Here is a 23659-nt window from a genome sequence, read left to right as displayed (position 1 = left end):
CAACACAATTAAAGTTAAATAGTGCGGAGCAATCGTCCAGATGAACAGCGTCCAGAGTTACATAAACTACAGGTTGGGGAATCCATCAGGTGAAAACGGTACAAACAGGCATTCAGACAATTGTGCTCTGTTAAAAGTCTAAAGACAGCTACAGCAGCAGCTCGAAGAGAATTCGGGATACAGTGGGACGTCTCACACAGTTTTCTCCAGGGTTTGTAAATCGATACAAACCTCAATAGAAAGACATAGTTTTTCCGTAATATCGGGCAAAAAATACATGAACTTAAGATAACATATTTTAATTTTAACTTAAAACATGAATCATGCAAGAATTTAAACAAATAAATAGCACGTCAGCTAAATGAACTTTCTTTCTTGTAGGAACGCTCTTAAATATGTTCAGACGAAACTGCAGGATCTAAAGAATAAAGACGGTGGAAATGACAATGAGGACGAAATCAGTCAAGCACTCATGAGTATGCTTTTGCAACACTGCTCACCGAAAGATGCTTGTGTTATGGCTGTTGACGCCATGGCGGCAGGTATAGACACGGTAAGAATTTAATATTGAGCACTAAGTCTTGCAACTGCTTCAAATTCTGTTCCCCTTTTTTTTTGAAACAGAAAAACTAAAAATTTCCCGCTTAAAAAGATCGTGTCGAAGCATCAATACCATTAATGTTTTAACTTCCAACATCGATATTTTGCTACCGATGTAAATATTATCTGACCAGGCTAAAATTTTAAACTTCTCATAGTGGTATGAGTACAAAATGGTTTCGCCCCCGGCTGTTGGGCCCTTCACATGTCGTGTTTTTCGCACCGCTCCACAGTGAGACAAAAACGCCAAAAAGTGCTTTAGAATGCTTTTTTTTTCGTCCCCTATATTCATCCAATTGAGGATTAATAAATTTGCACATGCTTACCTCTTTGGCAAAAAGAACTGGAATTTTAGAGCCCTTCGTCCACTACAGTCCACTACAAAGCTAAAGGGAGCCTATGGACGGTGAAGAACCATGAGTGCGGGAATTTAAAAAAATGCTTTTAAACAGTCTATATTTTTTGTTCCTTATTTAAGGCGGGTATATTTAATTTTTATTCTAACGATAGTGATAGGGCGAAAACAAAATGACTAATTGAATATTCAAATCGAAAATCGGTTTTGATCAGCATTGAAAACTAGAGAATTCATGGTTATGTTTTCAAAACACTCTACAAAAAAATGTAGTCTTATGTATACTCTTTGAAATTAACATTAATTAGCCATCAATGATCTGTATGAAGACCCTGAAAGGGGATTAGTTGCGTAAACCTGCGATCTTTGGATCCTGAGCCCAAACTTACTGAAAAAAAACTCGCTAAATTACATGCCTGTGTAAACAAACAAACCAGAGAGCTTTAAAAAACATTTTTAAGTGCTTTTTTGGTGTTTTCTCCCCACTGTGTTTAAATTTAGTGCACTTTTTTACTTTTCCCAGACTTCATTGACATTGGCGTATGTGTTGCGAAACTTAGCCGCCAATCCGGAAGTCCAGAAACGACTCCAGGGCGAAGTGGACCGAGTTTTGCCGGATGGACAACCACTGACTGTTCAAGCAATGGATCAAATGCCCTATCTCAGGGCATGCATCAAAGAGAGCATGAGGTAAAAAAATAAGGGGGGGGTGTTCCACATCATATAACGGAAAACTAATCGGTATAATGAAAAACTCAAATAACATTTAAATTTGTACCAAAAAATATTGTGACTATTGACTATGCCTGATTGTTTTTGGTCATCTTTTCTGTTATAATATTTTGTTTTTTCATGTACCGTTTCGGAAACAGTGAGAGTTCTTTGAAAAATAGGTAAAGTTAATACGGACTTCAGTAGTTTTCAAGCATCATTTTCTTAGACAGGGTTCCTAACTTTTCTTGTAGCAGAACTCTTTACAAAAGCAATGAGCTCTGAAATTTAGCAAAATACCGTGCTTATATGTAGACAATCCTTATATATTATTTCTGTAGCCTGTTTTTTATCACTACGCGAGAAATTAATCATTTCTTGACAGATTTCGTTGATTTACCCCTCATTTTAAAGCTTATCGTACGGACCAATGACGAAAAATAGACCTAAGTTCTAAATATTGTTTTTTTCCCCCCATCAAAACAAAACTGTTTTAAAACACCAGACTGAGGTTTTCGGTTAAATTTATAATTTCACATTGCGGTGTGGCCGACAGAGCTGAATAGCTCGATCGGTAGAACGTTCGACTCGTAACCAGAAGAACGAGTGTTCGGGTCCAGCCCGAACGATCTGCCGGAAACGAAAAATTAGACAAATGTCACGCATTACATAAACACTTAAAGTATGATAAGTAACACAAGTGAGGCAATAAAGTAAATGAGACTGGAAGATGGCAAAATCGTGACTAGAACGGAAATCTTCGTTTCAATGTTTTTTTTTTTTTTCTTCATCAGCAGAATTCTAATTTAATTTTCCAATTTTTCCAACTATTTTCGGCGTAAAAAATCTCACACTTGGCCTGTTTTTTAAAAAAGAAAATTTAAAAGGACCGGACTGATTTGATCGGGTAATTTAATCCTTGCTTTCTGACCGATTGAGCTGAGTAGATCAATCGGTATACCATTCGGCTGATAATCCTCTACCAGCGTTTCGGCCTTGCTCAGACAATCCGCCAGTATCAAAAAACCAGACCAATATATCTGAGCCTCAGAGCCAGAGTGACGTAAGTTCAAAAATTGCGATTTTCTGTTTATTAGTGTATTGTCTGTGGAAGCCTATTCCGCTTCGAGCCATGTGAACGAAATTCTTTACAAAAAATCCTTTTCAATTTTTTACCAGGGCTAAAAGAGCGCGCGTCCCATCCTTTACCTGCGCCAGAAAAAAGTTTTTCCTCTCTACTGTAAAATTATCAGAATGTAACTTACTTTTCTATGACTCTGAGGTAAAGATAATACGAATTGATGTACACTTAACATACAATAAATAACTGACGTTAGGAAATAGCATTAATGAGACGGGAACGCTCTTTGCTCTTGCAAAATCTTGACACAAGCCGTAGTTCTTACGCAGATTTTTTTTTTCCTGCAAAGTTATAACACAATTTTCCCATTTTTCCGCCTCTTTTTTTTTTTACTAATAAAGTTTAAAAGCACCAGACTGAGTTTTTCGGTTAAATTGATAAGTGTTTTTTTTTTTTTTTTCGTAGAACGTTCGGCTATAAACTAGCTCAACTACAGTCAGGGCCCCAGCCCGGGATGTCTGCCATTATAGCTAATTCAGATTAATATCACGCATTACATGTAGATGTAACATACAATAGATAACACACGTAAGGCAATAAAATAAATGCGACGGGAACGCTCTTTGGTGTTTTGACTCCTTTATGAAGGCTACAGTCATTATTCAGACAAGTTGACTCGAAATCAAGGGGGTTTTTTTTAAAGCTTCGACTCCGTTCAGAAAACTAAGCGTCATGTAAGCATTAAAAAGAAAATAGATTTAAAAATTTAGACCTCAAGGGAATCCTTTTTGTGCAGAAAAACCTTTTCTTTGTTGCTGAAATGTAGATTTTTCTAATAGCAGTGTTCGACCTTTTGTATAAATAAAAGATTTATACCTCAAATCGAAATTATGTGTTTCATCAGTAAATCTTTAACTATTTATTAGAATACGATTTAATTTTTATAATGATTAACTTAATTTAAATTCTTATCAACTTCATCAGTGAGATGTCATTTTCATCCCTCTGCTTTTGGCGAAAATTAAACAAACAATTGCATTTTGTCTACGTTTGAAAAATTACACTTTAAAAACGGACTCAGTTCAGCGGATTTTGATTTTGTTTTTAAACTGCTCGATTAAGAGAACAGCATGTGCTGGCATACGTACAAGCCGTTCCGGTTAAATAGCCTATTATGGGAAATTATATATAAATTTTCAAAAATAAAATCACTTCTTTTCAATCTTAATTATTATTTCTTTAGCCTGCTGTTTTTTGTCGCTACGCGAGATCTTCCTTTTTCCTAAACCAATTTCCATGCTTTACAAATAATTTTTAAGCGCTTCATGCTGATTAATGATAAAACGTAGACCCATAGTCGTTTTTCCCCCCCCCCTGCTGTATTTTTATTGCTTATTAAGGAATAGCATTCGAAAAACGAAGAGTTTTTGCTCAGTTGTTTAAGGTGTCGTGCTGATAATCAGAATGGCTTCAATTCGAATCCGTGCCAATAAGTATCGTTTAATGCTTTTTTGTTGTTGTTGTTATTTTGTTTTTTTCCGTCAGAGTCTCACATAGGCACGATTGTGTTTGCCACAACCCGTTTTTTTACATGCACAATTACTGCTTTTTCAAGAATAAAAGCATTTAATGATATTTATGTTTGCATTGACGATACGTACAACCAAAAAGTGAGCAATGGTCACACTATCACTACAAACATTGTATTTACAGGGATTTGTTACTGATGTCTTCAAATTACATGCCTTCTTTTGTGCCAACATCCGTTAACTTTTTTTTAAATCTTCTTCAGAATGTCCTTTCTTTGAAAATTTTAAAGAGTGGACTGCCACATGAAACGATTTAAAGCACAGTGCGGAGTTTCGCACGGGTCCCCTAGTGTATAATAATGTTTATTATTATTACTATAAAACCGCCCGTCAAGGCATGACGGGTGATAATTGCTTCTACATTTGAACGAAGCAATTGCGTGTTTGGTGACATTTTTACCCTAAGTCCAGTAGATTAACTCTAAACTCCAGTAAAAAAAAACGTTAACTGTATACCACTTTTTCGTTTTTTCATTCTCCTAAAATGACAGTCTTACCAGTAAAACAGTTAAGATACCGGATAAAGCATTTCCCTTCATGTGTCAAACATTGCTAAAATATTTTATCAAATTATAAATAACTTACTGAATTTTTGGTGCTTCAACAATGAAATAATGCAATCACGCAAGCTATGGAGCGCGTTTCATTGTTGGTTTACTCGATCAGTGATTTTGGCCATTATATGTCTGAGGATTATTATCATCACCATCGTCTTTTTTATCATGCTAAATTTACTGCATCATCCATTCACTAACTGCACATCTTTTTTTTTTTTTTAATCAAATCACGCAAGATCTTTGAGTTTTGTTTCCAACATGTGTACGAATTTAACTTATACCAAATTGTATGCCTATCATCCCCGTTTGCAATTTTCTAAATTGATAGCTTCAAATCCTCGCCTCTGAGTTCTAGCAGGGCTTTCGGAGAACACTCTAGACTCTTCAGTTGAGTGAGTCCTGTACTCTTCTTCTTTTTCTTAATTTTAACATTTTAACTCGTTTCAAAATTTATTATTTATTTATCGGTTCCTTTTACGACCAGAGTTTAGAACTGGATATTTCATCACCCCTTTTAAAAACCCATACTGCATTATATTTATGTGCTATAGTGGTATAGCCAATCCCTAATCGTCTGATCCCCTAACTAGAAGCTGTGCTCTGAGCCTACATTTATGAAAATAGATTACAGATCTCAACTTTTTCCCACTAATAATTACTGGCTCAGGGGCGCAGCCAAAGGAAGTCGGTTCATACTTCTACCCTTGGTTTGAAGCCTTTTGTCAATCCTTTTATGTTAATATATGTGTATATAAGTGCATGATAGGACTATTATGCAACTCTCCCTCCCACTCCCCTCTCTGTAATGAAAATGTTCTAATAGTTGTGCCACTGAATTATCTCCTTTGAGAGATAAAACTCTGGAAAAGACTTCTGAAATGAACTAAATGTGATGTTTTTATTGCAGAATATGCCCTACAGTTCAAGGCACATCCCGAACCCTTGACAAGGACATAGTGCTATCTGGCTATAGAATACCTGCTGAAGTGCGTGACATTATTTTCTTAATTTTTCTTTTTGCAGTTCTACTTTTTGAACGGGTATTCTATAAGTATGTAAAAGGTCTGGAAATTATATATGCTACACGCCTGCGGCGGGTTAGTGTACACCTTTTTCTTCAAAGTACACCGCCTTCGGCGGTGTACTTCGGGGCTTTCGTCTCTACTTGCTGCCTGGAGCAGTTTAAGTTAGTAAAAGAATTTGAATTTACGTTTTCGGCAAGTTAATAACATTTGTTTTAACGGAAAAGATGAAAAGGACATCGCATCAAAAAACGGACCTTAGTTAATTCACTTTTTCTCAAAACAGGCATTATTTGCAAGCTGGTAGCTTCCACATCGCTTTGAACTGGTGGAATGCCGCTTAAGATTGAAGTTTTAATTAATATATCCGCTAATTAAGATCGTACAAAGATGAAACCTGGCTTTTCATGATCATTGTAAGTTTTGAATCATTTGATATCTGCTTCAAACCTCTACCGTTTTCAAGGCGTTAGAATCATACAAACATATATTTACATATAGACAGATACGGTCGGATTTTAATATAGTAGGGTAAACCTCCTATAGAGAATTACCATCAAATGGGGAAAATTTTAGGACTTAAATTGTTTTTTACCTTTTTTCTCCCCTTCTTCCAAATCCCGAAACTCTTTAAACAGTTCAATAACAAGATGTGAAAACATGCCAGTTGGTTAAACTAGTAGTGACTTTCCGACCTAATGTATAGTATTTTTTTTTTTTTTTTTTTTTTTTTTTTTTTTTTTTTTTATAGCGATGATACCAAAAAGAAATCTTGTTTTTCTGCAGAATTTCAGTTGAGGCACAGTAATGAAGAAAAAGATAATGTCTTTGAAATCGTATCAAAAATTGACAATTTTAACGTTGATTCTACGGGAATCTAGCTCAATATTACGGTGGAGTGAAAAAAATTAAAATCTGATAAACGTTAAGTACTAGTGCAGAAACGTTGTGTTTTGTAGAGATATTTAGTTATGCAAAACGATTTCGACAAAAAAAAATTATCTTGAGGGTTTGTCCGCGCCTTGAAGTTGATCATTATTGCCTAAAAACTGGAAAAAGTTACAAAAATTTCATCAAATAAAATAATAGTTTAAAAAACTAAAAAAACACGCTTTCGTAGCAAAATGAACTAAAAAGTGAAAAATAATCTTTGGATGATAGTAGTTGACCAATCACTTAATTTCAATGTAATACAAAAAAAGCGTGGGGGGCTGTCTATTTACATTTTTGCTTGCACAACAAATGGAAGAAATTCATGACAACTGATAAGAAGCCCCCCACGCTTTTTTGTATTACATTGAAATTAAGTGATTGGTCAACTACTATCATCCAAAGATTATTTTTCACTTTTTAGTTCATTTTGATACGAAAGCGTGTTTTTTTAGTTTTTTAAATTATCATTTTATTTTCTTCTTTTTAGTTTAACTTGTTTTACGAAAAAATATTCATTTCAACATTATTCAAAATCTTTTATATTCATAAAATTTGCCCAAAAAAAGCTAATCCATCTCAGTCATCGATGTATGTGTGCTGAAATCATATCTTCATTAATTTGAAAATTTGAGATGCATTTGAATAAAAGTTTTGTTCAACAATGGTCTGATTAGTAATGAATTTCCAATTGAAGGCTCACCTAAATTTTGGCATGAAATTAGTTAAAAACAATTATATTTCATGTTCTAATTACCTTGGAACATTGGAACAAATTTTGTCTGATGCAGAAAAATTAAAGGTTTTTGTAGATATTTTTAAATAATTTTTGCGAGCATTTTTTAATGTATTTTATTAAATTTTTCCTTTTTCACATTGTTGGATTTATGCCAAAATATTGATTAAAATTGGAGGAAACTAACAATTAAAAGAGTTAATTAATTAATTTGATTATAGAATATTGCATTGTCATCGGGTCTGAGGTCGCGTGCCAAATTTCAAAAGAATCCGATCGCAGGAAGTGGGCGAAATTTGAGCTGCAAGATTCCGTTACAAGATACATACATACATACATACATACATACATACATACATACAGGTGTGCTAATAAAAGCGTGTTAAAAAAAACATAAATATTATTTAATATCATTTAAGACTAGACTTTTTGTGTAGATTACACACAGCATGTGATCATTTTAACAATGAACTATATTTTAAAGTTCCACACATGCTTTGAATTTGACTAATATAGCCACAAAACTGACCAAAATCGTAAGGCCTTTGAGAAAAAGTATCAGAAGTTATTATTAGTAAAAATGCGCTCTCGCATTAATTAGTTCTTACATAGATATCGAAAAAATAATAATAAAAGCATTTATTTCATAAAGAGAAAAAGTTTTTTTTCCACTTAGCGCATAACAAAATGGAAAATTTACGGGTGATAACGAACGTAAGCTTGGAAGAGCATAATTTTGGTTCAAAATGTACAATTTACGTGTGATAAAGAAGGTAGGTTAAGTATAAAAAATTGAAAATAAATATGTAGCTTGCAACATCCCACATAAGTCGCACCTTGAAGGAAAAGAAGTTGCTAAATAAATTTTAATGATTTTTGAGCTCTCACACTGTAACCACATTTCACACAATAAAGCATAGTTTGGCTGGCGAGTCTGACTTATTATCTTGACTCCTATCAATTTTGGGCCTTAGTGATACATTGTGGGGTAATATTTCTGGATCCCAATCTGACTCTAAGAAATCCATCTCTCTTGGTTAGACAACAAACTGTGGCTGACGCTCCTTTGTCTAATTTTACGCATCGTCTCATTGTTTTAGTATAAAGTGAGGTTTTTGTGAATCATACAATTCAGTAGGTACGCCATCAAGTACCATTTCTTTAAAGTTGTATCTGAAATTCTTACTTTAGCTGGAGGATCCGAGTTTTCCCACTACCACCTATCAATAGGGCCGTTCACATGACGTTTTTCTACCTCGCATTTTCTCGCTCCGGCTCTGCAAAAACCCGGATCGAAAAATTCCTCATTCACATGTGAAAAGCTGGTTTATCCCAGAGAGCGGATTTACCCAGCATCCTTTGCGCAAATCCTAAATGGAGGAAGTAAACCGTCACAGTTGGCGCAGTGCATTCTGGGTAACAACCCGGCTTTTCTCCTACCCCCAAGCAGGAGGAAAAAAATTCCAGCATTTCCCCAGCAAATAACCGGCTTGCGGTCGAAAGCAGGGTTTTTCCTGGGTCGAAAAGCGTCATGTGAACGGCGCTAATGAGCTCATGGCAGTCTCTCAGCATCGAAATTAAAATCTGGAATTATAAATTTTTGTTGTCAAATCGAATTCTTCAATTTTGTCATTGTACTCCGACGGAAACCATGTTCTCAGATGACGTTTCGATCATCAACAATATTGTAGTTCTGTACACTGGTTACTTTGAGAATTTAAAAAATATAAAACTGGAGAATGCAGATGATCGTCATTAGAGAACTTGGTTTGCATCGGATTACAAAGACAAATTCGAAGAATTCGGCTGGACATTGAAAATTTGCAATTTCAGCTTTCAGCTTCGAAGCTGAGAGACTACCATGAGCTCATCGATAAGCAGAAGTGGGAAAACTTGGCTCCACCCTTCCAAAATGGGAATTTCAGATAAAACTTTGAAAGAAATGGAGCTTGATGACGTACCTACTGAATTTTAGGTTTTCAAAACCTTGCATGTGATACTAAAGCAGTGAGACGATAGTCCAATTAGAATCAGGGCCGTCCGAAGAGCTGACGGCGCCAGGGGCGAAAGTTTTCTGGCGCCCCCCCCCCCCCTTACACACAGGAAAATTAACTTAGTTATAACATCAGTGCATCATACGCGTGAACGCGTCATACTTGCATTTTTTAAATCTTAATAAATAAAAAAACAGAAGGCTATAGATAATGCAAATTAAAACACTGCTTTTAATATTTATTATACATTGATATTCCAGGACCTTTTCGAAAAAGAAAACGTTAAAAATCCAAATATGTATCTTGTAAAATGTTACCCTACAACATAAAAAACAAACAATTTAAACTGAATTAGTTACACTTAACATTAGGATTGTATAGCCTAAGTTCGGGACTTCGAAACGTTACTTTACATCCGGAGTGTCGTGATATCCGGGTGTCGCGATAACGAGGTTTGACTGTATATTAGGATGGGTCATCATCGTATGGTAAAAATAAAAAAGGTTCCGATTTTCATCGGGCAGGGCAAGAAAAAGGAGTCAAATGACGTTTTAAGGTTATTTATTCGATTAAGAGTTCATTTTTTGCCTCCGGATTGAGTATGAAAAACCCATATTTAAGGAAAAAAGTCGATTTTCATTAAAAAAAACTGAAAAAGAAAATTACAAATATATATAATAACTTAAGATTGTCCAAGTATTAATAATTTATTTATAAAAACGTTTATGATAATCGTTAATTTTCAAAATTAAAAATATTCATCTTAAAGTAGTTTGAAAGTCCTTACTATTTAGTTTTGGCATAAGTTTCCGGGATTCCAGTTGGTTCTTTTTTAAAGCTTCTCTTTTTGCACAATGTAGTTGAAACTTACGTCAATGTTAACTGCCCTTCCACAGGGGTGCCTATCCCCATAGGGTGATGACAGCCCCCCCCCCCCCGCCACATGCTGGGAAGTACCCCCCAGAACCAAGAGACACTCCCCCCCCCCTTCTGAAGAAAAACCTGTAAAATGTACCCTCTAAAAAATTTTAATGCCGCAGTCTGCGCCATGAACCTCCCTGGTGGGCACCCCTGCCTTTCAACAACCTATGTGTATGGCATGGCAGGCATAGTAAACAGTTCTTTTTTGCCAGAAACAAACATTGAATATCTTCTTCAGAGATTGAATTCAGTATTGGATCAGACACATTTTTCCAGTCATTGAGATCAATGTAAGATTCTGCATCAAACTTAACAATAAGAATCTGAACACTACGAGATTCTAAAATCCAATAGGCTGCCAATTCACGGATGTGCTATTCCAAGTCTGTCAGCATTGTAATAAAGTAAGTTTTAGGACATACGAAAACCATAGGCGGATTTACGGGGGTGCCAGGGGGTGCACTGCACCCCCAAAATTTTAAGTTGGGTTTTGAAAAAAAAAATTAGTATGTATCACCCAAACACGCAGTTGGGGAACAAAATTCATAGCTGCTATACTAGTAAATTTACTTGAATCCAGTGTATCACCACACTTCGCTAGTGTAAGGAAAACATAACTGTGCTTTCATATTAAGAATTAAAGTGATTTTATCCATTTGAAAAAAAAAAAAAAAAAAAAAAAACCCTAATAAATAATTATATGTAAATAAAGAAATTTCTCAAACAATTTATTCTTCAGTGCTGTGTTCTTATTGTATAGAATAATTGCCTGTTCTGTAATTGGGTATTAATTCGTATTCACCAAATTCCAAGCCACGCTTACTCTTTTGAACACTAGGTGGCAGGGCTGCACAGGGTCACTCAAATTTTCCGGCGGAAGTCTTATTTGTATTGCTTCTTACGACGAATTGCTCTGTTTACGTATCTGTAATTTGATTGAATTTTTTAAATTAATCATGAATTTCAAAGGCGCAAAATTTTCATAAAAAGAGGGGATGTTGTTCTGCTTTCGGGTACAGCATGAGGACAGGAGCAAATAAGATGTCAGAAATAAAGATGTTCAAATTTCTAAAGGTCCTGATCGTCGAATCAAAGCCAATGCTTTAAAGCGAAAGGATTGAATCTTAATGAATATTATGTAGTAAACACACTTTGTGCGAGGTATTTACGAGCTGGAAACATTCACCTTAATTTCATCAGCTTTGTATTTTTACTGTAATGTGTGAAGATCTATATTGATCTATATTAAATTGATTATTAGAAAAACTCAACCTGAACAATTTTTTATTTGCTTCCTGCAAAGCTGAAAGTTTCCAGTGTTTTGACGGGTTTCAAACAGTTTGATTTTTGTGATTAAAATAAAGAACCACTATTCATTACCTCATGAGAAAAAAAACTTCCCATAGCTCGAACTATCAATGACTCGAACCATTTAGCCCTTCTCTTGGGACTTCGAGTTATTGACGGTACTTTAATATTAGGCGCTCTAATTGTAAACAAATTTAGATATTCGACAATCGGTAAACAAACACATTAATTAAAGTTATAGTATAGTATCATAGTACAGCTATTGGTATTACATTCAAAGCAATTTTAACGCAGGAGAAAGCACTCGGAGATTAAATTTAAATTTTGTTATCTTTCAATTTTTTTTATGCCTCTTGCTACAGAAGCAAGTTGATTAAACAAAAAAAAAAGTGATGAACAAATATGTAATAAAATATATTAAATATCAAACCTGAAAATTAGGTAGCAACTGTAATAATTGTGTGTGAACTGAAAAGCTACAACAGGAGAATTGATTGAATATGACACCAAAACTCCCTGTCATAGCCATTCTGTGTGAACACAGTGCAGAAAAGCTTCCATCTTTGAAAAAATAGCTTCAACTTAAGAATAGGCATTGGCGTAAACTAGGAGGGGCATAGGGGGGCAAGTGCCCCCCTACTTTTTTGAGCTATGGGCAAAGTATTATTTTGCCCCCCTAGTTCTTAAGCAAAGTATTTTTTAAAATTGTTTGTCAAATGGTCTATATATAATTTTCAAATTGTAATAAAATGTAATTCGCATATTATCAATGCAATTGTCATGAATTTTATGCAAAAGATGTATCCTTGTCTTCAACTACCAATTAGTAATTTCAACCTATAATTAATCTGTTTTTAAATTGCACCAAGGCAGCGCTACTGAAGCCCAGAAGAGGCCCGTGTACCTGATGGCCTAATCCCGAAGTGATGATGTGCATCTCCCCCCCCCCCCACCTCACAATACATATAGGCATGTAATCCTAGTTTACTAAATTCAGGTAGTAAACTAGGATTACATGACCAAAAAAATGAGTGTTTTCAGGAAAAAGGGGAAATGTTGCTGCAAAATTCCGAAGTTTTTCTTAAAGCGAAATTTACTTTTAATCCTTTAACTGGAGCTCACATGAGTGAACAACCAACCATGTAATGGACGGGTCAAAATAGAACAGTGGTACAACCAGAAAGGAAGCTTAAAGCCCGAGCCCCATAGAATGTTTGGGTTGATTTTTTTTTAAAACTATTCTTTATTATTGATGAGAAGACGTCTTTCGAAAACAAAGTAATTTTTAGAAATTAATAGTAATGTTACGCAAAAATCTGAATTTCTTTTAAAAATAAATCTTTGAATAAAAAATATTCAAAAGTAACAGCTTATTGATCAGCAATCACCCCTGCCACCACTCTTTCCGTCCTATTTTTTCTCTTTTTTTCCCTAGTTCGTCTAAAAATAAGAAAGTTGTCAAAATACTGCTCCTCCGAAGAGCCCCCTCCCCCCTCCCACACACCGGAAGCATTATGGAGCATTTGACATTTCTTTTCAGGTTTCAATTTCGCGAATTTTCCAGGGGAAAGCCCCCAATTACCGAATAACATTGAAAATCGCTTAAAATTACGTTTTTGGAGTTTTAATTTCGAAAAATTACTGGCCCTAATATTACAAAATATGGTCTTACAACCGCGTTTTAAGACTTGAATTTCAGAAAATATTCGGGCAAGGGTCCCTATGCCGCCATTCTCCAATACCATAAGCAGTTTGGTTTTTTAAACTATACTTTAAAAAAAATAATAAGTGGAATAGTCCCTGATTATAAAACATTGCTTTAGTTTTTAGCACCATAATTTTAAAAATTTTACCAGGGAAGAGCTTCAGAACCTCCTTCCCGTAAAATCTTCAACGTTTGTCTAAAATTGCGTTTTTAAACTTCAATGTCGAAAGCAGGGGGAGGAGGAATTGATTTCAACCTATAAAAAAAATCGATCGGGGACAGTCCTTGAGCTCCATCCGTCACCCTAACGTCGGTAAAATATGGCCTATAATCGCGTTTTTAAAGCTTCAAGTTCTAGAAAATCCGCTGAGACCCCTGTACCTTTTGTCACCTTAACATCAACGAAGAAAGTCTAAAATTGCGTTTTTGAAGCTAAAAGTTTCAAAAATTTTTCGGGGGAGAACCCCCGGCCCCCCCTTTCCTATCAGTTCTAAATGTTTCTTTTTTTTTTCGATGTGCCCCCTCTTCCCCTCCCTATTTTTTTTTCTGGTTGCGTCACTGAAGTAGAATATTACTTTGGTTCAGGGCATAGGTCATTAATAGCAAGGTGTATTATACACTGTACAGATTCTTCATTCCCGGGATCCTGAAAAACAACTTCGGAAAGAAAGAAAAATCACTTCCAAAGTACAGAATTCCTTGAACTTTCTAATTAGTCCATGGAATTATTCAAGAATTAAAACCAACGCAACTTAGAAAACGATATCCGTACTTTAGGATTGCAAAACTGTATAGTAAACTGCACTGCCAGTGATCCTCTAAACTTTTAATATACCAACAAAAGAGTGTCAGCATATTTTTTTTGGGAAAGAGTGATACTTCTCTGGATGTATGAGCGCATTACTCTCTCTCGCTCTATTCTTTTTAAACTGAATAACGTACATTGCGTTAAAAGTTACTATGATTTCTTAATTTCATTTATTTTTTGAAAAAGTAAATTTTTTTTAGAATTTTAGTTCGAGGGCAAAATATGAATCAAATAAATTTTCCATTAAAAAAAGTTTGCCCCCCTACTTTACGTGGCCAAGTTACGCCTCTGAGAATAGGAATTACAATTCACAACGTACTTGCAATCCAGTAGATTTGTGATTCTTGAAAGCAGACTTTGTATCAACTTTATTTCTGTTTAGGAGGTATTCATAAATGCTTATCATTGAAATCGCGGTAATGATCGACAAACGAAGACTCGTTTTTTTTTTTTTTCTTATTTCTGTCTTTAAAGGATCAGGAAAATCAGATCCGTTGATCGACAATTTTTGAGAGTAGCAAAGCCTATTATACTCATTTCATGCATTAAAATACGCAAAAGACATGATTCTACGTAGAATTGAAAGAAAACTAAATTGCCTGAACACTGTAAACATCAATCGTTAGCAATAGATTCGCCATCCATCTACTAAAGGATCGGTAAGGTTACAGCCATTGAAAGATAATTTTTAACAATAACTAAGTTTGTCTTTCTTATTTAATGCATTGAAATACGCAGAAGACATTATTCTGCTTTTTAAAGAAGCACAACAAAATCGCTTTCGCTATGAACACCTATCTCTAGCAATGGAGATTGGCGCTTAACCGGAAATAAGACTCGCTACTTCCGGTCTACGTCAGTGGTTTGTTTGTTTATTTAGGATATTTGGTGAATATCATTACCAATTCTTCTATTTTGAAACAACTATGGCTAATCAAGTCCAAAAAAAAAAAAAAAAAAAAGAAGAAAAAAACATGACTGTTGCAACAAACTTTGTCAATGAAATCTACTCCGAAATCAACTAAAAACCAACATTTTTAAGGTAAATTTCCAAAAAAATTTTAAGGAGTTAATTATCATCAATTTCATTAGTAAGAAATCATTTTCTACTCCTCTGCTTTCGTCTGAAAAAAAAAAAAAAAACATTTTATCTACGTTCGAAAAATTTCACTTAAAAAACGGACTCAGTTCAACTGGTTTTGGTTTTGAATTTAAGTGTTGGATTAATTGCGAAACATGTGCGGGCATTTAAGCGGTTAAAGCAGCCTGCTGTGGAAAATAGTTCAATATTCAAAAATAAAAACACTTATTTTCAATCTAATTTATTACTTCTCTAGAATATTTGTTTCAATTGCTACGTGAGATCTTCCTCATTCTTTAACCAAATGCCATGCTTTACGAATAATTTTAAATTGTACCATGTTGGCTAATGACAAAACATAGACGCATGATCTTTTTTTTTTTTTGCAAAAAGCTTTTTTGCTGTTTTTTACTACGCATTCCTTCAATGAATAGCATTCGAAAAGGAAGGGGCAATTGCTAGGTTTGTTGGAGTGTCGTGTTGTTAATCAGAATGGCGCCAGTTCGAATCCGTGCCAATAATGTTTTTTTCTTTCCCGTCAGATGCTCACATGGGCAGGACTGTATTTGCCACAACCTGTTTTTTCACATGCACAATTACTGCTTTTTCACGAGTCACTCAGCCACACTTTTAATGATATTTATGTTTGCATCGAAAATATGTACATACAATCAAAAGGTGAGCGATGATCAAATTATCACAACGATGTATTTAACGAGGTTTTGTTACTGATGTCTTCAAATTTCATGTCTTCTCTTGTGCGCTTACGTTTTTCCGTTTACTTTTTTCGGTTCTTCTTTATAATGTTCTTTCTGAAATTTTTAAAGAGTGAAATGCCATATGAAACGATTTGAAGCACAGTGCGGATTTCCGCACGGGTCAACTAGTATTACTAAATATGGTTTACATCGCGTTTTTTAGACTTAAAAGAACACCCCCCCCCCCTAAAATGACTTTCTGATTTCACCACTGACTTATTATTCCGGGAATACTCCTCCCCTCCAGATCCCTGTTATTATTGCACCCCTAAAACTTTCGGCCTAAATCCGCCTATGACGAAAACTGTTTCTTTGGATTGCGGGATCTATTTTTGCACTTCAACTCAGTGGATAAATATCTAGTTGCAGTGATTTTGAACAACTGCCGAGCCAATCTGCACATAAAGGGTAACTTTTGATAGTAAACCAGATTGGAGCATAAACGTTGACGACTTATCTTGCAAGATTATTAAACTTTCAGAAGGAGATTCCTCTGAAACACATAAAACGTAGAATTCGATTATCACGAGTTAGCCATAGAAAATGAGAAATTTTTAAGGCTTTGGCTCTTGCCAGGGCAGATTTTTGCGCTATTTTGTGCTTCCGACGAGGCATGTTTTTCTCAATAATTTCTGAAGTGTGGGGTAAAGTACTGTTGAAGCAATAGCTAATCCAGTCCTGTCGGATACTTCGTATCTATCACATGTCCGTAAAAGCAAATTTAAGTCCGCTGTATTGCTTGCAGTAGTAAAATTATCGATCTAAGCATTTGAAGCTTGCAAAAGTCCCTTGAATTCATCCTCACTGTCCGCATCCGATAGAAGAGATGCGATGAAGTAATGATACTAAAACTATCTTCACTTTCTTCTTGAGGCTGAAGCTGCAATTTCTCTTTTTTCCGTACCCGGACAAATATAGTCGTAAATATATTTGCATTTGCAAGATGAAGCGTCAAATAGCAATTTACTAGCTTGGTAAAATGTTTCTGATTATTTTCTCAGTTATTTTCGGATAGGATTTCAAAAGATTGCTGCTGCATTTCAAGAGGTGGATTTTTAGCATCCTCTTACTCATTTACGTTGCACAGTACACTGTTAAAATTACAGGTTGCATTCGGCACCTTTCAGGGGTGAAACGCTTGTTCACCAGCGGCACCCAATACGGAGCCGAAATTTCACCTCTAACTAGGGTGAAAAACAGGCACCTTTCAAAAAGTAGGCAGCCATGGTGAAAAGAATGAACCTTTGGAGAGAGAAATGGCACCCTTACTGTAGATCCTCCCCCCCCCCTCCCCCGTATTGTGTGCGTTTTTGAATACAGTTGTGTATTTTTCTTTTTTTAATAGTTTTGTTTTGATTCATGATAGTCTACGTTTTGCACACTTTTCACATTGCATGAATTCAGTACTGGAAATGATTAAAACTTGTAATTACAGCATTTGACCATATTTCAGAGTTTTCAACATAGTTAAGAAGTGCTCATTGCTTTAATTCATCTGATCGTTCTCTACATCAGTGTTTCTCAACCTCTTTTGACCCACGGGTCGGTAAAAACAAATGAAAAACATTGCGGACCTGTGAAATTTTTATCCTTTTCTTAATAAAATAAATAATAATAATTATAATAACTCTCGGGGCGGTAAAAAACTTGGGAAAAAATTCTGCGTACTGATGAGTTTTTTTTTTTTTTTTTTTTTTTTTTTTTACAAAGTAATATTAAAGATGAATAAAACAATAAATATCTACAGACTTTATTTGGTATCAAAGAGTTGTCACAAATATATTTAAAGTTAAAGACGAGTAATTATTTGAATAATCATAGTTAAGTTAATGATCATTTGCGAGAAATAACCGCACCGAAAGTAAAGTGTAGGTGTACTTATGAATTATTTACATGAACAGCCAAAAATATTCTGGGATATTAAAGTTACGATAAAACAAAATCGTTTCTCAAACGTTCAACATTTCAATCAAAATAACAATAAAATAAAATGCGCATAAAATTTTTCGACAGTTAAAAATTTAAAGAAACTCCTAACACTATCGAATAACCGCTAACAGGAAATGATTCAAACACTTGAACGAAAAAGCAAAAGAAAAAGATAGACGGAACGAGATTTCTTTTTTATTTTTTGCGTTCGCTACACGAAGCACAAGAATCATTTTTATTTAGGTTCTCACTTGTTGGTTATAGAAAATATCATTGCGGTTACTATTTCGGTGATTAAATGTTGCTTATCGAGTACTCAAGAAAATAATGATAGATACATTTAGTAGCGTTTTGTGTGAATGATGGAATTTTCACGATAGTAACGGTAACCTGAAAATAAACAACTAACGGTACTACGGTATCGTAACGGACTAGCGGTAACTGAAAAGCATTAAACGTACTTTTAACTATGTTTGAAAGCCCTAAAAGCTACAAAGTGATCAAAAGCTGTACTTACTTGTTATTTTAAAGAATTATCCTACAAAAGTTGAGATTTAATCCAATAGTGTACTTCATTCAATGTGAAAGACGTAGAAGCCACGCGTAGTGCAACCTATCATTCGTCCGCCATATTGAAGTGGTTGAATGGTGAATGTATGCCGGAAGCGCATGCGCCAGCAAGTCATTTAGCGATTGCTTGCTGTTTTGGCACCTCTGTCTACGACTGTCTGCTACTTTCGCACCTCTGCTTTACTTCCTGGCCAGTATGGCACCCTTGGTCACCATGCTTTCACCTTAGGGGGAATATATTCACTCGTCTGGAACCTCTGGTTATAACAGTGTAGGCAGGAAGTGTTTGACCTAATCCACATATTTCAGTCAATTCTAACAGCTAAAATGGCAATGTGAATTTAAACCAGGTGCAAATTGCAAGTTTCATCACTTGTTTCTGTTAACGAAGTAACATTTATTATTACGGTAAGGAAATCCAAACTTCAAATTCAATCCGGAGGCAAAAAGACTTACCAGGATGGAATAAAATTTCACACATGTTAGTTTGAGACCAATCGGCACCTTTTTAATCCCCTGTCCGTTAACGTTTCGAAAAAAAAAAATTTTTTTTTGACCCAACCTACTGTATATAGAGGGGGGGGGAGGAAATTATAAATGTCGGCGAAACGGAGGGCAAACCAAACAAACTGGACAGTAGGAAAGAAAGAGAGCTGAACTAAAAATAATAACATTGTCCAGAATGTGTTTCTAAGAAAGATGAAAGTGCTGAAGAAATATTAATCTCACAAACACATTCTCAATGCCGTGACATAAGTTTTGAAATATTTGAAAATTGATAAATGAATGTTGGCTATGTTACTGCAAATGATTGGTTTAACTGCTACTCAACTGCCAGCTGCTCACTCAACAAATTAACTGCTCCCATTAAAAATTAACTCTACTGCACACGAATCAATCTCGAAAGCCTTACATTTCAATTTTATAATCATATCCGTTATTTATACGAACTGTAAAGGTGATTTATAGTTTTGGGGCACGCGTGGATTGACAGAGTACTGTGTTTGTTTTCAGACTCAGATTACACTGAATTACTATGTATCCAGCGTGCAAGAACGTTACTTTCCAGATGCTGATAAGTATATTCCAGAAAGATGGCTGAGATCAGCGTCCGGCGTCCCCACAACAGCTGATTCTTTTGCCTTCCAGCCATTTGGGTTTGGACCACGGATGTGCATCGGTAGGAGAATAGCTGACCTCGAGATGCTCACATTACTCACCAAGGTAGTATGAATAACAAAACATACTCACACACACACACACACACACACACAACTGTTTATAGCTCTGATAGAAAGATACTTGACCTTGAACGAGCTCATTTATGCTTTGGTTCAAAATACCGAGGAATTCTATGATTGGCACTGCGCAATAATCGTTATCGACAACGCAAACCGACATTACTAATCCCAATTTTAACAAATGAAATCGTTTAAGCCTCAGCCGATTGGAAGTCATATTTTCAGAGCCGGACTACAGTTCGGTAAGTAACCAGCGTGTCGTGTAATTATCATTGGAGCTCAGAGGAAGTATTCCGGTGTAACAGGGGTGCCCAACCAGCGGCCTGCGAAGCTGATCCATGTAGTAGGAGAGCCCAGAGTGTTTTTGGGGATTTACTCGAGCGCGTCAGATAAACATAAAGGAGATACCTTACATCCTGTGGAGTACTTACACCAAACGTTGGCCTTTTTTGCTGGTGGATGCGTCTAGGACAGCCTATCAGATTAGTAAAAAAGAAATGATCATTGGATTTAATGAAGGGGGCGCGTCAGATTAAGATAAGGGGGTTAATTACAAGCTAAAGAGTGTACATTTAGAAAATTTGACGATTTGATTGTAACACAAGGGTGTGGGAGGATTACAAACTTGTAAAAAAAAAAAAAAAAAAAAAACACGCTGTGTAGATTTTCTCGAACACGATTGTTTTTTGTTAAAGGAAATAATGCAAGAATCACGAAAAACATATCTGCCGATTTCGACATGACTAACTCTCACAAATCGGCTACAAAGATTGGTAAAAGAGGAGTCCAATGTGTTTTTGAAGATTTACTCGAGCGCTTCAGATAAACATAGGGGAGATACCTTACATCTTATCGAGTATTTACACCAAATGTTGGCCTTTTTTGTTGGTAGATGCGTCTAGGACAGCCTGTCAGATTAGTAAAAAAATTGATCCTTGGATTTATTGAAGCGCGTCAGATTAAGATAAGATGGGTTAATTACAAGCAAAAGAATGTACGTTTAAAAAATCTGACGATTTGAGCCTAACGCAAAGGTGTTAGAGGGTTACAAAGTTGCAAAAAAAAAAAAAAAAAAATAAAGTAAAATAAAATAAAATAAAATTTTCCCTCCAAGCCTCCAAGCTTTCAGATTAAGAATAAACCTCAACATAATCGTCAGATTTTAGGCTACCAATGTCTTGACCATCAAACTGAACCTTCTGTATAAAAATCTGACGCGCTCGAGTAAATCCGTAGGACGATTTTTTTTTTTTTTTTTTTTTTTTGCATTTTCAAAAATTCGTTACGAGCTTACGTCACTTCCAAAACGTCAGTCTTTTAAAGGTTGACATTTTTAAAGATCACCTCCCCTCTAAATATCTGACACACTCGAATTTTTTTTTTTTTTTTTTTTTCAATTTCTATCCTTCCAACAGCCACACCCACCACACAAGTCGGCAGATAAACATACCTTGAGAATTACAGACACGTTGGAGCATTAAATTTATCAGTATCTGACACGCTCGAGTATGTCCATGTAACTGTTTTTTTTTTAGCAACCACGAGTGCTTATTGTTCTCACTTGACTGTTTTTGGCGTCCTATCATTTTATTTTCCCACCGCCACCCTCCGCACCATCACCGTCGACAGGCTCCTCCAGGTTGGTGGAAAAATCTTTAGCTTCATGCTGCTGCCGTTAATTTAGCGCTAACGCTCTTTTTTCGCTCACCACTTCAGCGTTTGTGAAGGTGACAACTGAACAACACAAATCGTTTAGCATTCTATGTTTTATGATCCGAGAGTCAGCAACAACTTTTCAGCGTGAGTTTCTCCGAGAATACCCTAGCGTGGAACCTACTGCCCCGGAGAACTTGAGAAGACCAGAGAGTTTGACTCTAATAGTATATTAACTTCCGAATCCCACTCCGCAGAGATTTAAAGGATCACATTTGTTAAAATAGGGATGAGAAGAGCCGGTTTGCGTAAAGATAACGATTATTAGCGTTGGACCAATGTATGAATTTGTTTTTCAACTCAAACATGAATAACCTCGAACAGGGTCAAGTATCAAGTTACCCAGAGCCACGCTAGATCGTCGCCATAGAGCATCACCGCACTAGAGTCACTCTAGTACGGTGATGCTTAGAGCAACACTAAGAAATCTAATCCTAGGAATAACACTATCCTATTGTTGCCCTGTGGCGACGATACATCATACATTTCAATTACACAGGTTGTTTAAGAGGAATCACCTGGAGGTCATCGCATATTAAACAAAAAAAAAAAAAAAAAAAAAGCCTGCGGTGGCCTAGGTGCCAAGGTGGACATATTTAGCCTTTGCTTTGGATCACAAAGAATTCAATTTAGTGATAACATAGTATGGCTCTGATAATATGGAGTCTGACTTTGACGATGTTTACTTTTTATTGTGAAGTTTAGTGTCGAAAAGAAGTGTAAAATGCTAGGATTTGAGATGGAAAACCCAATGGCAAATTTACAGGTTTGAGAGCCTGTGGCAACGTAACTTTTAAACTCCCTTCGTCTACCACAAAACTGTGTAAAAACATTAATCATGTGCATCTTTGATAATCTCCTTCAAGGTCACATGCAACTGCAACATGATAAATCTGCCCCCCGGAATAACTTCGCAATACACTAAGAAGATGGCCAAACTCAATTCAGCGCCAAAAAACCGACCCCTATTTCAGAGAAATCATAAAAAAGGGAAGTAAATACTATCAAGGTCAGGTTTTGTGTTATCAGAGCCGTACTGTACTAGTACTATTGATGTTTGCTTGTATAAACATGTAACTTGTATTTATAAGTACTATTTCACTAACACATCTTGGCTCTTTTAATATTGCTATGTATACAATACAATACATCAATTTGTTTTCAAATTAATATTTTGGACGGACTTTTATGTGACCTCTTAAATTTTATGGCGTTTGATCTTTTTCAGATAATGCAGAATTTTTGGATTGAAAATCAGAGTGACGAGCTAGATGTACGCTTTCAGCTAGTGCTTATGATTCAGAGCCCACTTCGATACGAGTTTTATGAGCGACGTTGATTCTAAAACTAGTAGAGGTAAGTAAAATATCTGATGTAGACCACACGCGTAGATGCTTTAGTTGGTACGCCCATTAAAAAACCGAACTCAAAAAAATGGGGCGAAAAAAATTCTCCTAACGCCATCAAAGAAAGCTACCAGCGTGTTAAAAGAACTTCCACGCACAATTTCGGAAAACTTCCCACGGGGTGCAGCCACTTAACTCCCATTATTCAAGAAATTTCATTACTTCTGATTTCGAAACATATTTGAGGGTCCCCAGAACGTGCACAGACATTTTGGGGCCCGTCACAAATGACTTTTACGGGCCTCCCTCCATATTGTTTACCCCTACATTCTTACATATTTCACCCTGATTTTAAAATTCTCAGGCCCACTTTAGGCTCGGGCCCGGGCCAACAGTTGTCCCTTCTCCCCCCCCCCCTTCCCCCGATGGTCCACCGAACCACTCCAAAGTGGGGGCGAAAACGCTAAAAAACACTTTGAAATGTTTTAAATCTTTTTCGTTAATTTGTTTACTCCGTCATGTAATTAGCGAGTTCTTTCGATTTGTTTGCGCTCAGTAGAGATGGGCAGATTCGTATTCGCAAATCCGAATCCGAATTTGATTTACAGCACCTTAACGTGTCAATCCGAATACGAATACATTCGTATTCACAAGTGTGAATTCGAATAGATTCATGTTTGCTAGTGCGAATCCGAATACGAAAT

The 23659-nt window shown here is 35.8% G+C and overlaps 1 protein-coding gene across 1 annotated transcript in view; it reads left to right on the top strand.

The window, feature by feature from the left end:
* LOC129233256 (probable cytochrome P450 301a1, mitochondrial) overlaps positions 1 to 23659 on the top strand; it is a 96203-nt gene that overhangs the window by 55834 nt on the left and 16710 nt on the right. The window contains exons 7-11 of the mRNA XM_054867308.1: positions 382 to 553; positions 1479 to 1645; positions 5801 to 5879; positions 19670 to 19879; positions 22838 to 22965. Coding sequence (XP_054723283.1) covers positions 382 to 553; positions 1479 to 1645; positions 5801 to 5879; positions 19670 to 19879; positions 22838 to 22948 — 739 coding nt within the window. The 3' untranslated portion in view covers positions 22949 to 22965. The remainder of the gene's footprint in view (positions 1 to 381; positions 554 to 1478; positions 1646 to 5800; positions 5880 to 19669; positions 19880 to 22837; positions 22966 to 23659) is intronic.

The sequence above is a fragment of the Uloborus diversus genome, unplaced genomic scaffold (genome assembly GCF_026930045.1).
Source record: "Uloborus diversus isolate 005 unplaced genomic scaffold, Udiv.v.3.1 scaffold_292, whole genome shotgun sequence".
NCBI classification, from domain to species: domain Eukaryota; kingdom Metazoa; phylum Arthropoda; class Arachnida; order Araneae; family Uloboridae; genus Uloborus; species Uloborus diversus.
This window is presented reverse-complemented; position numbering and strand designations above follow the sequence as displayed.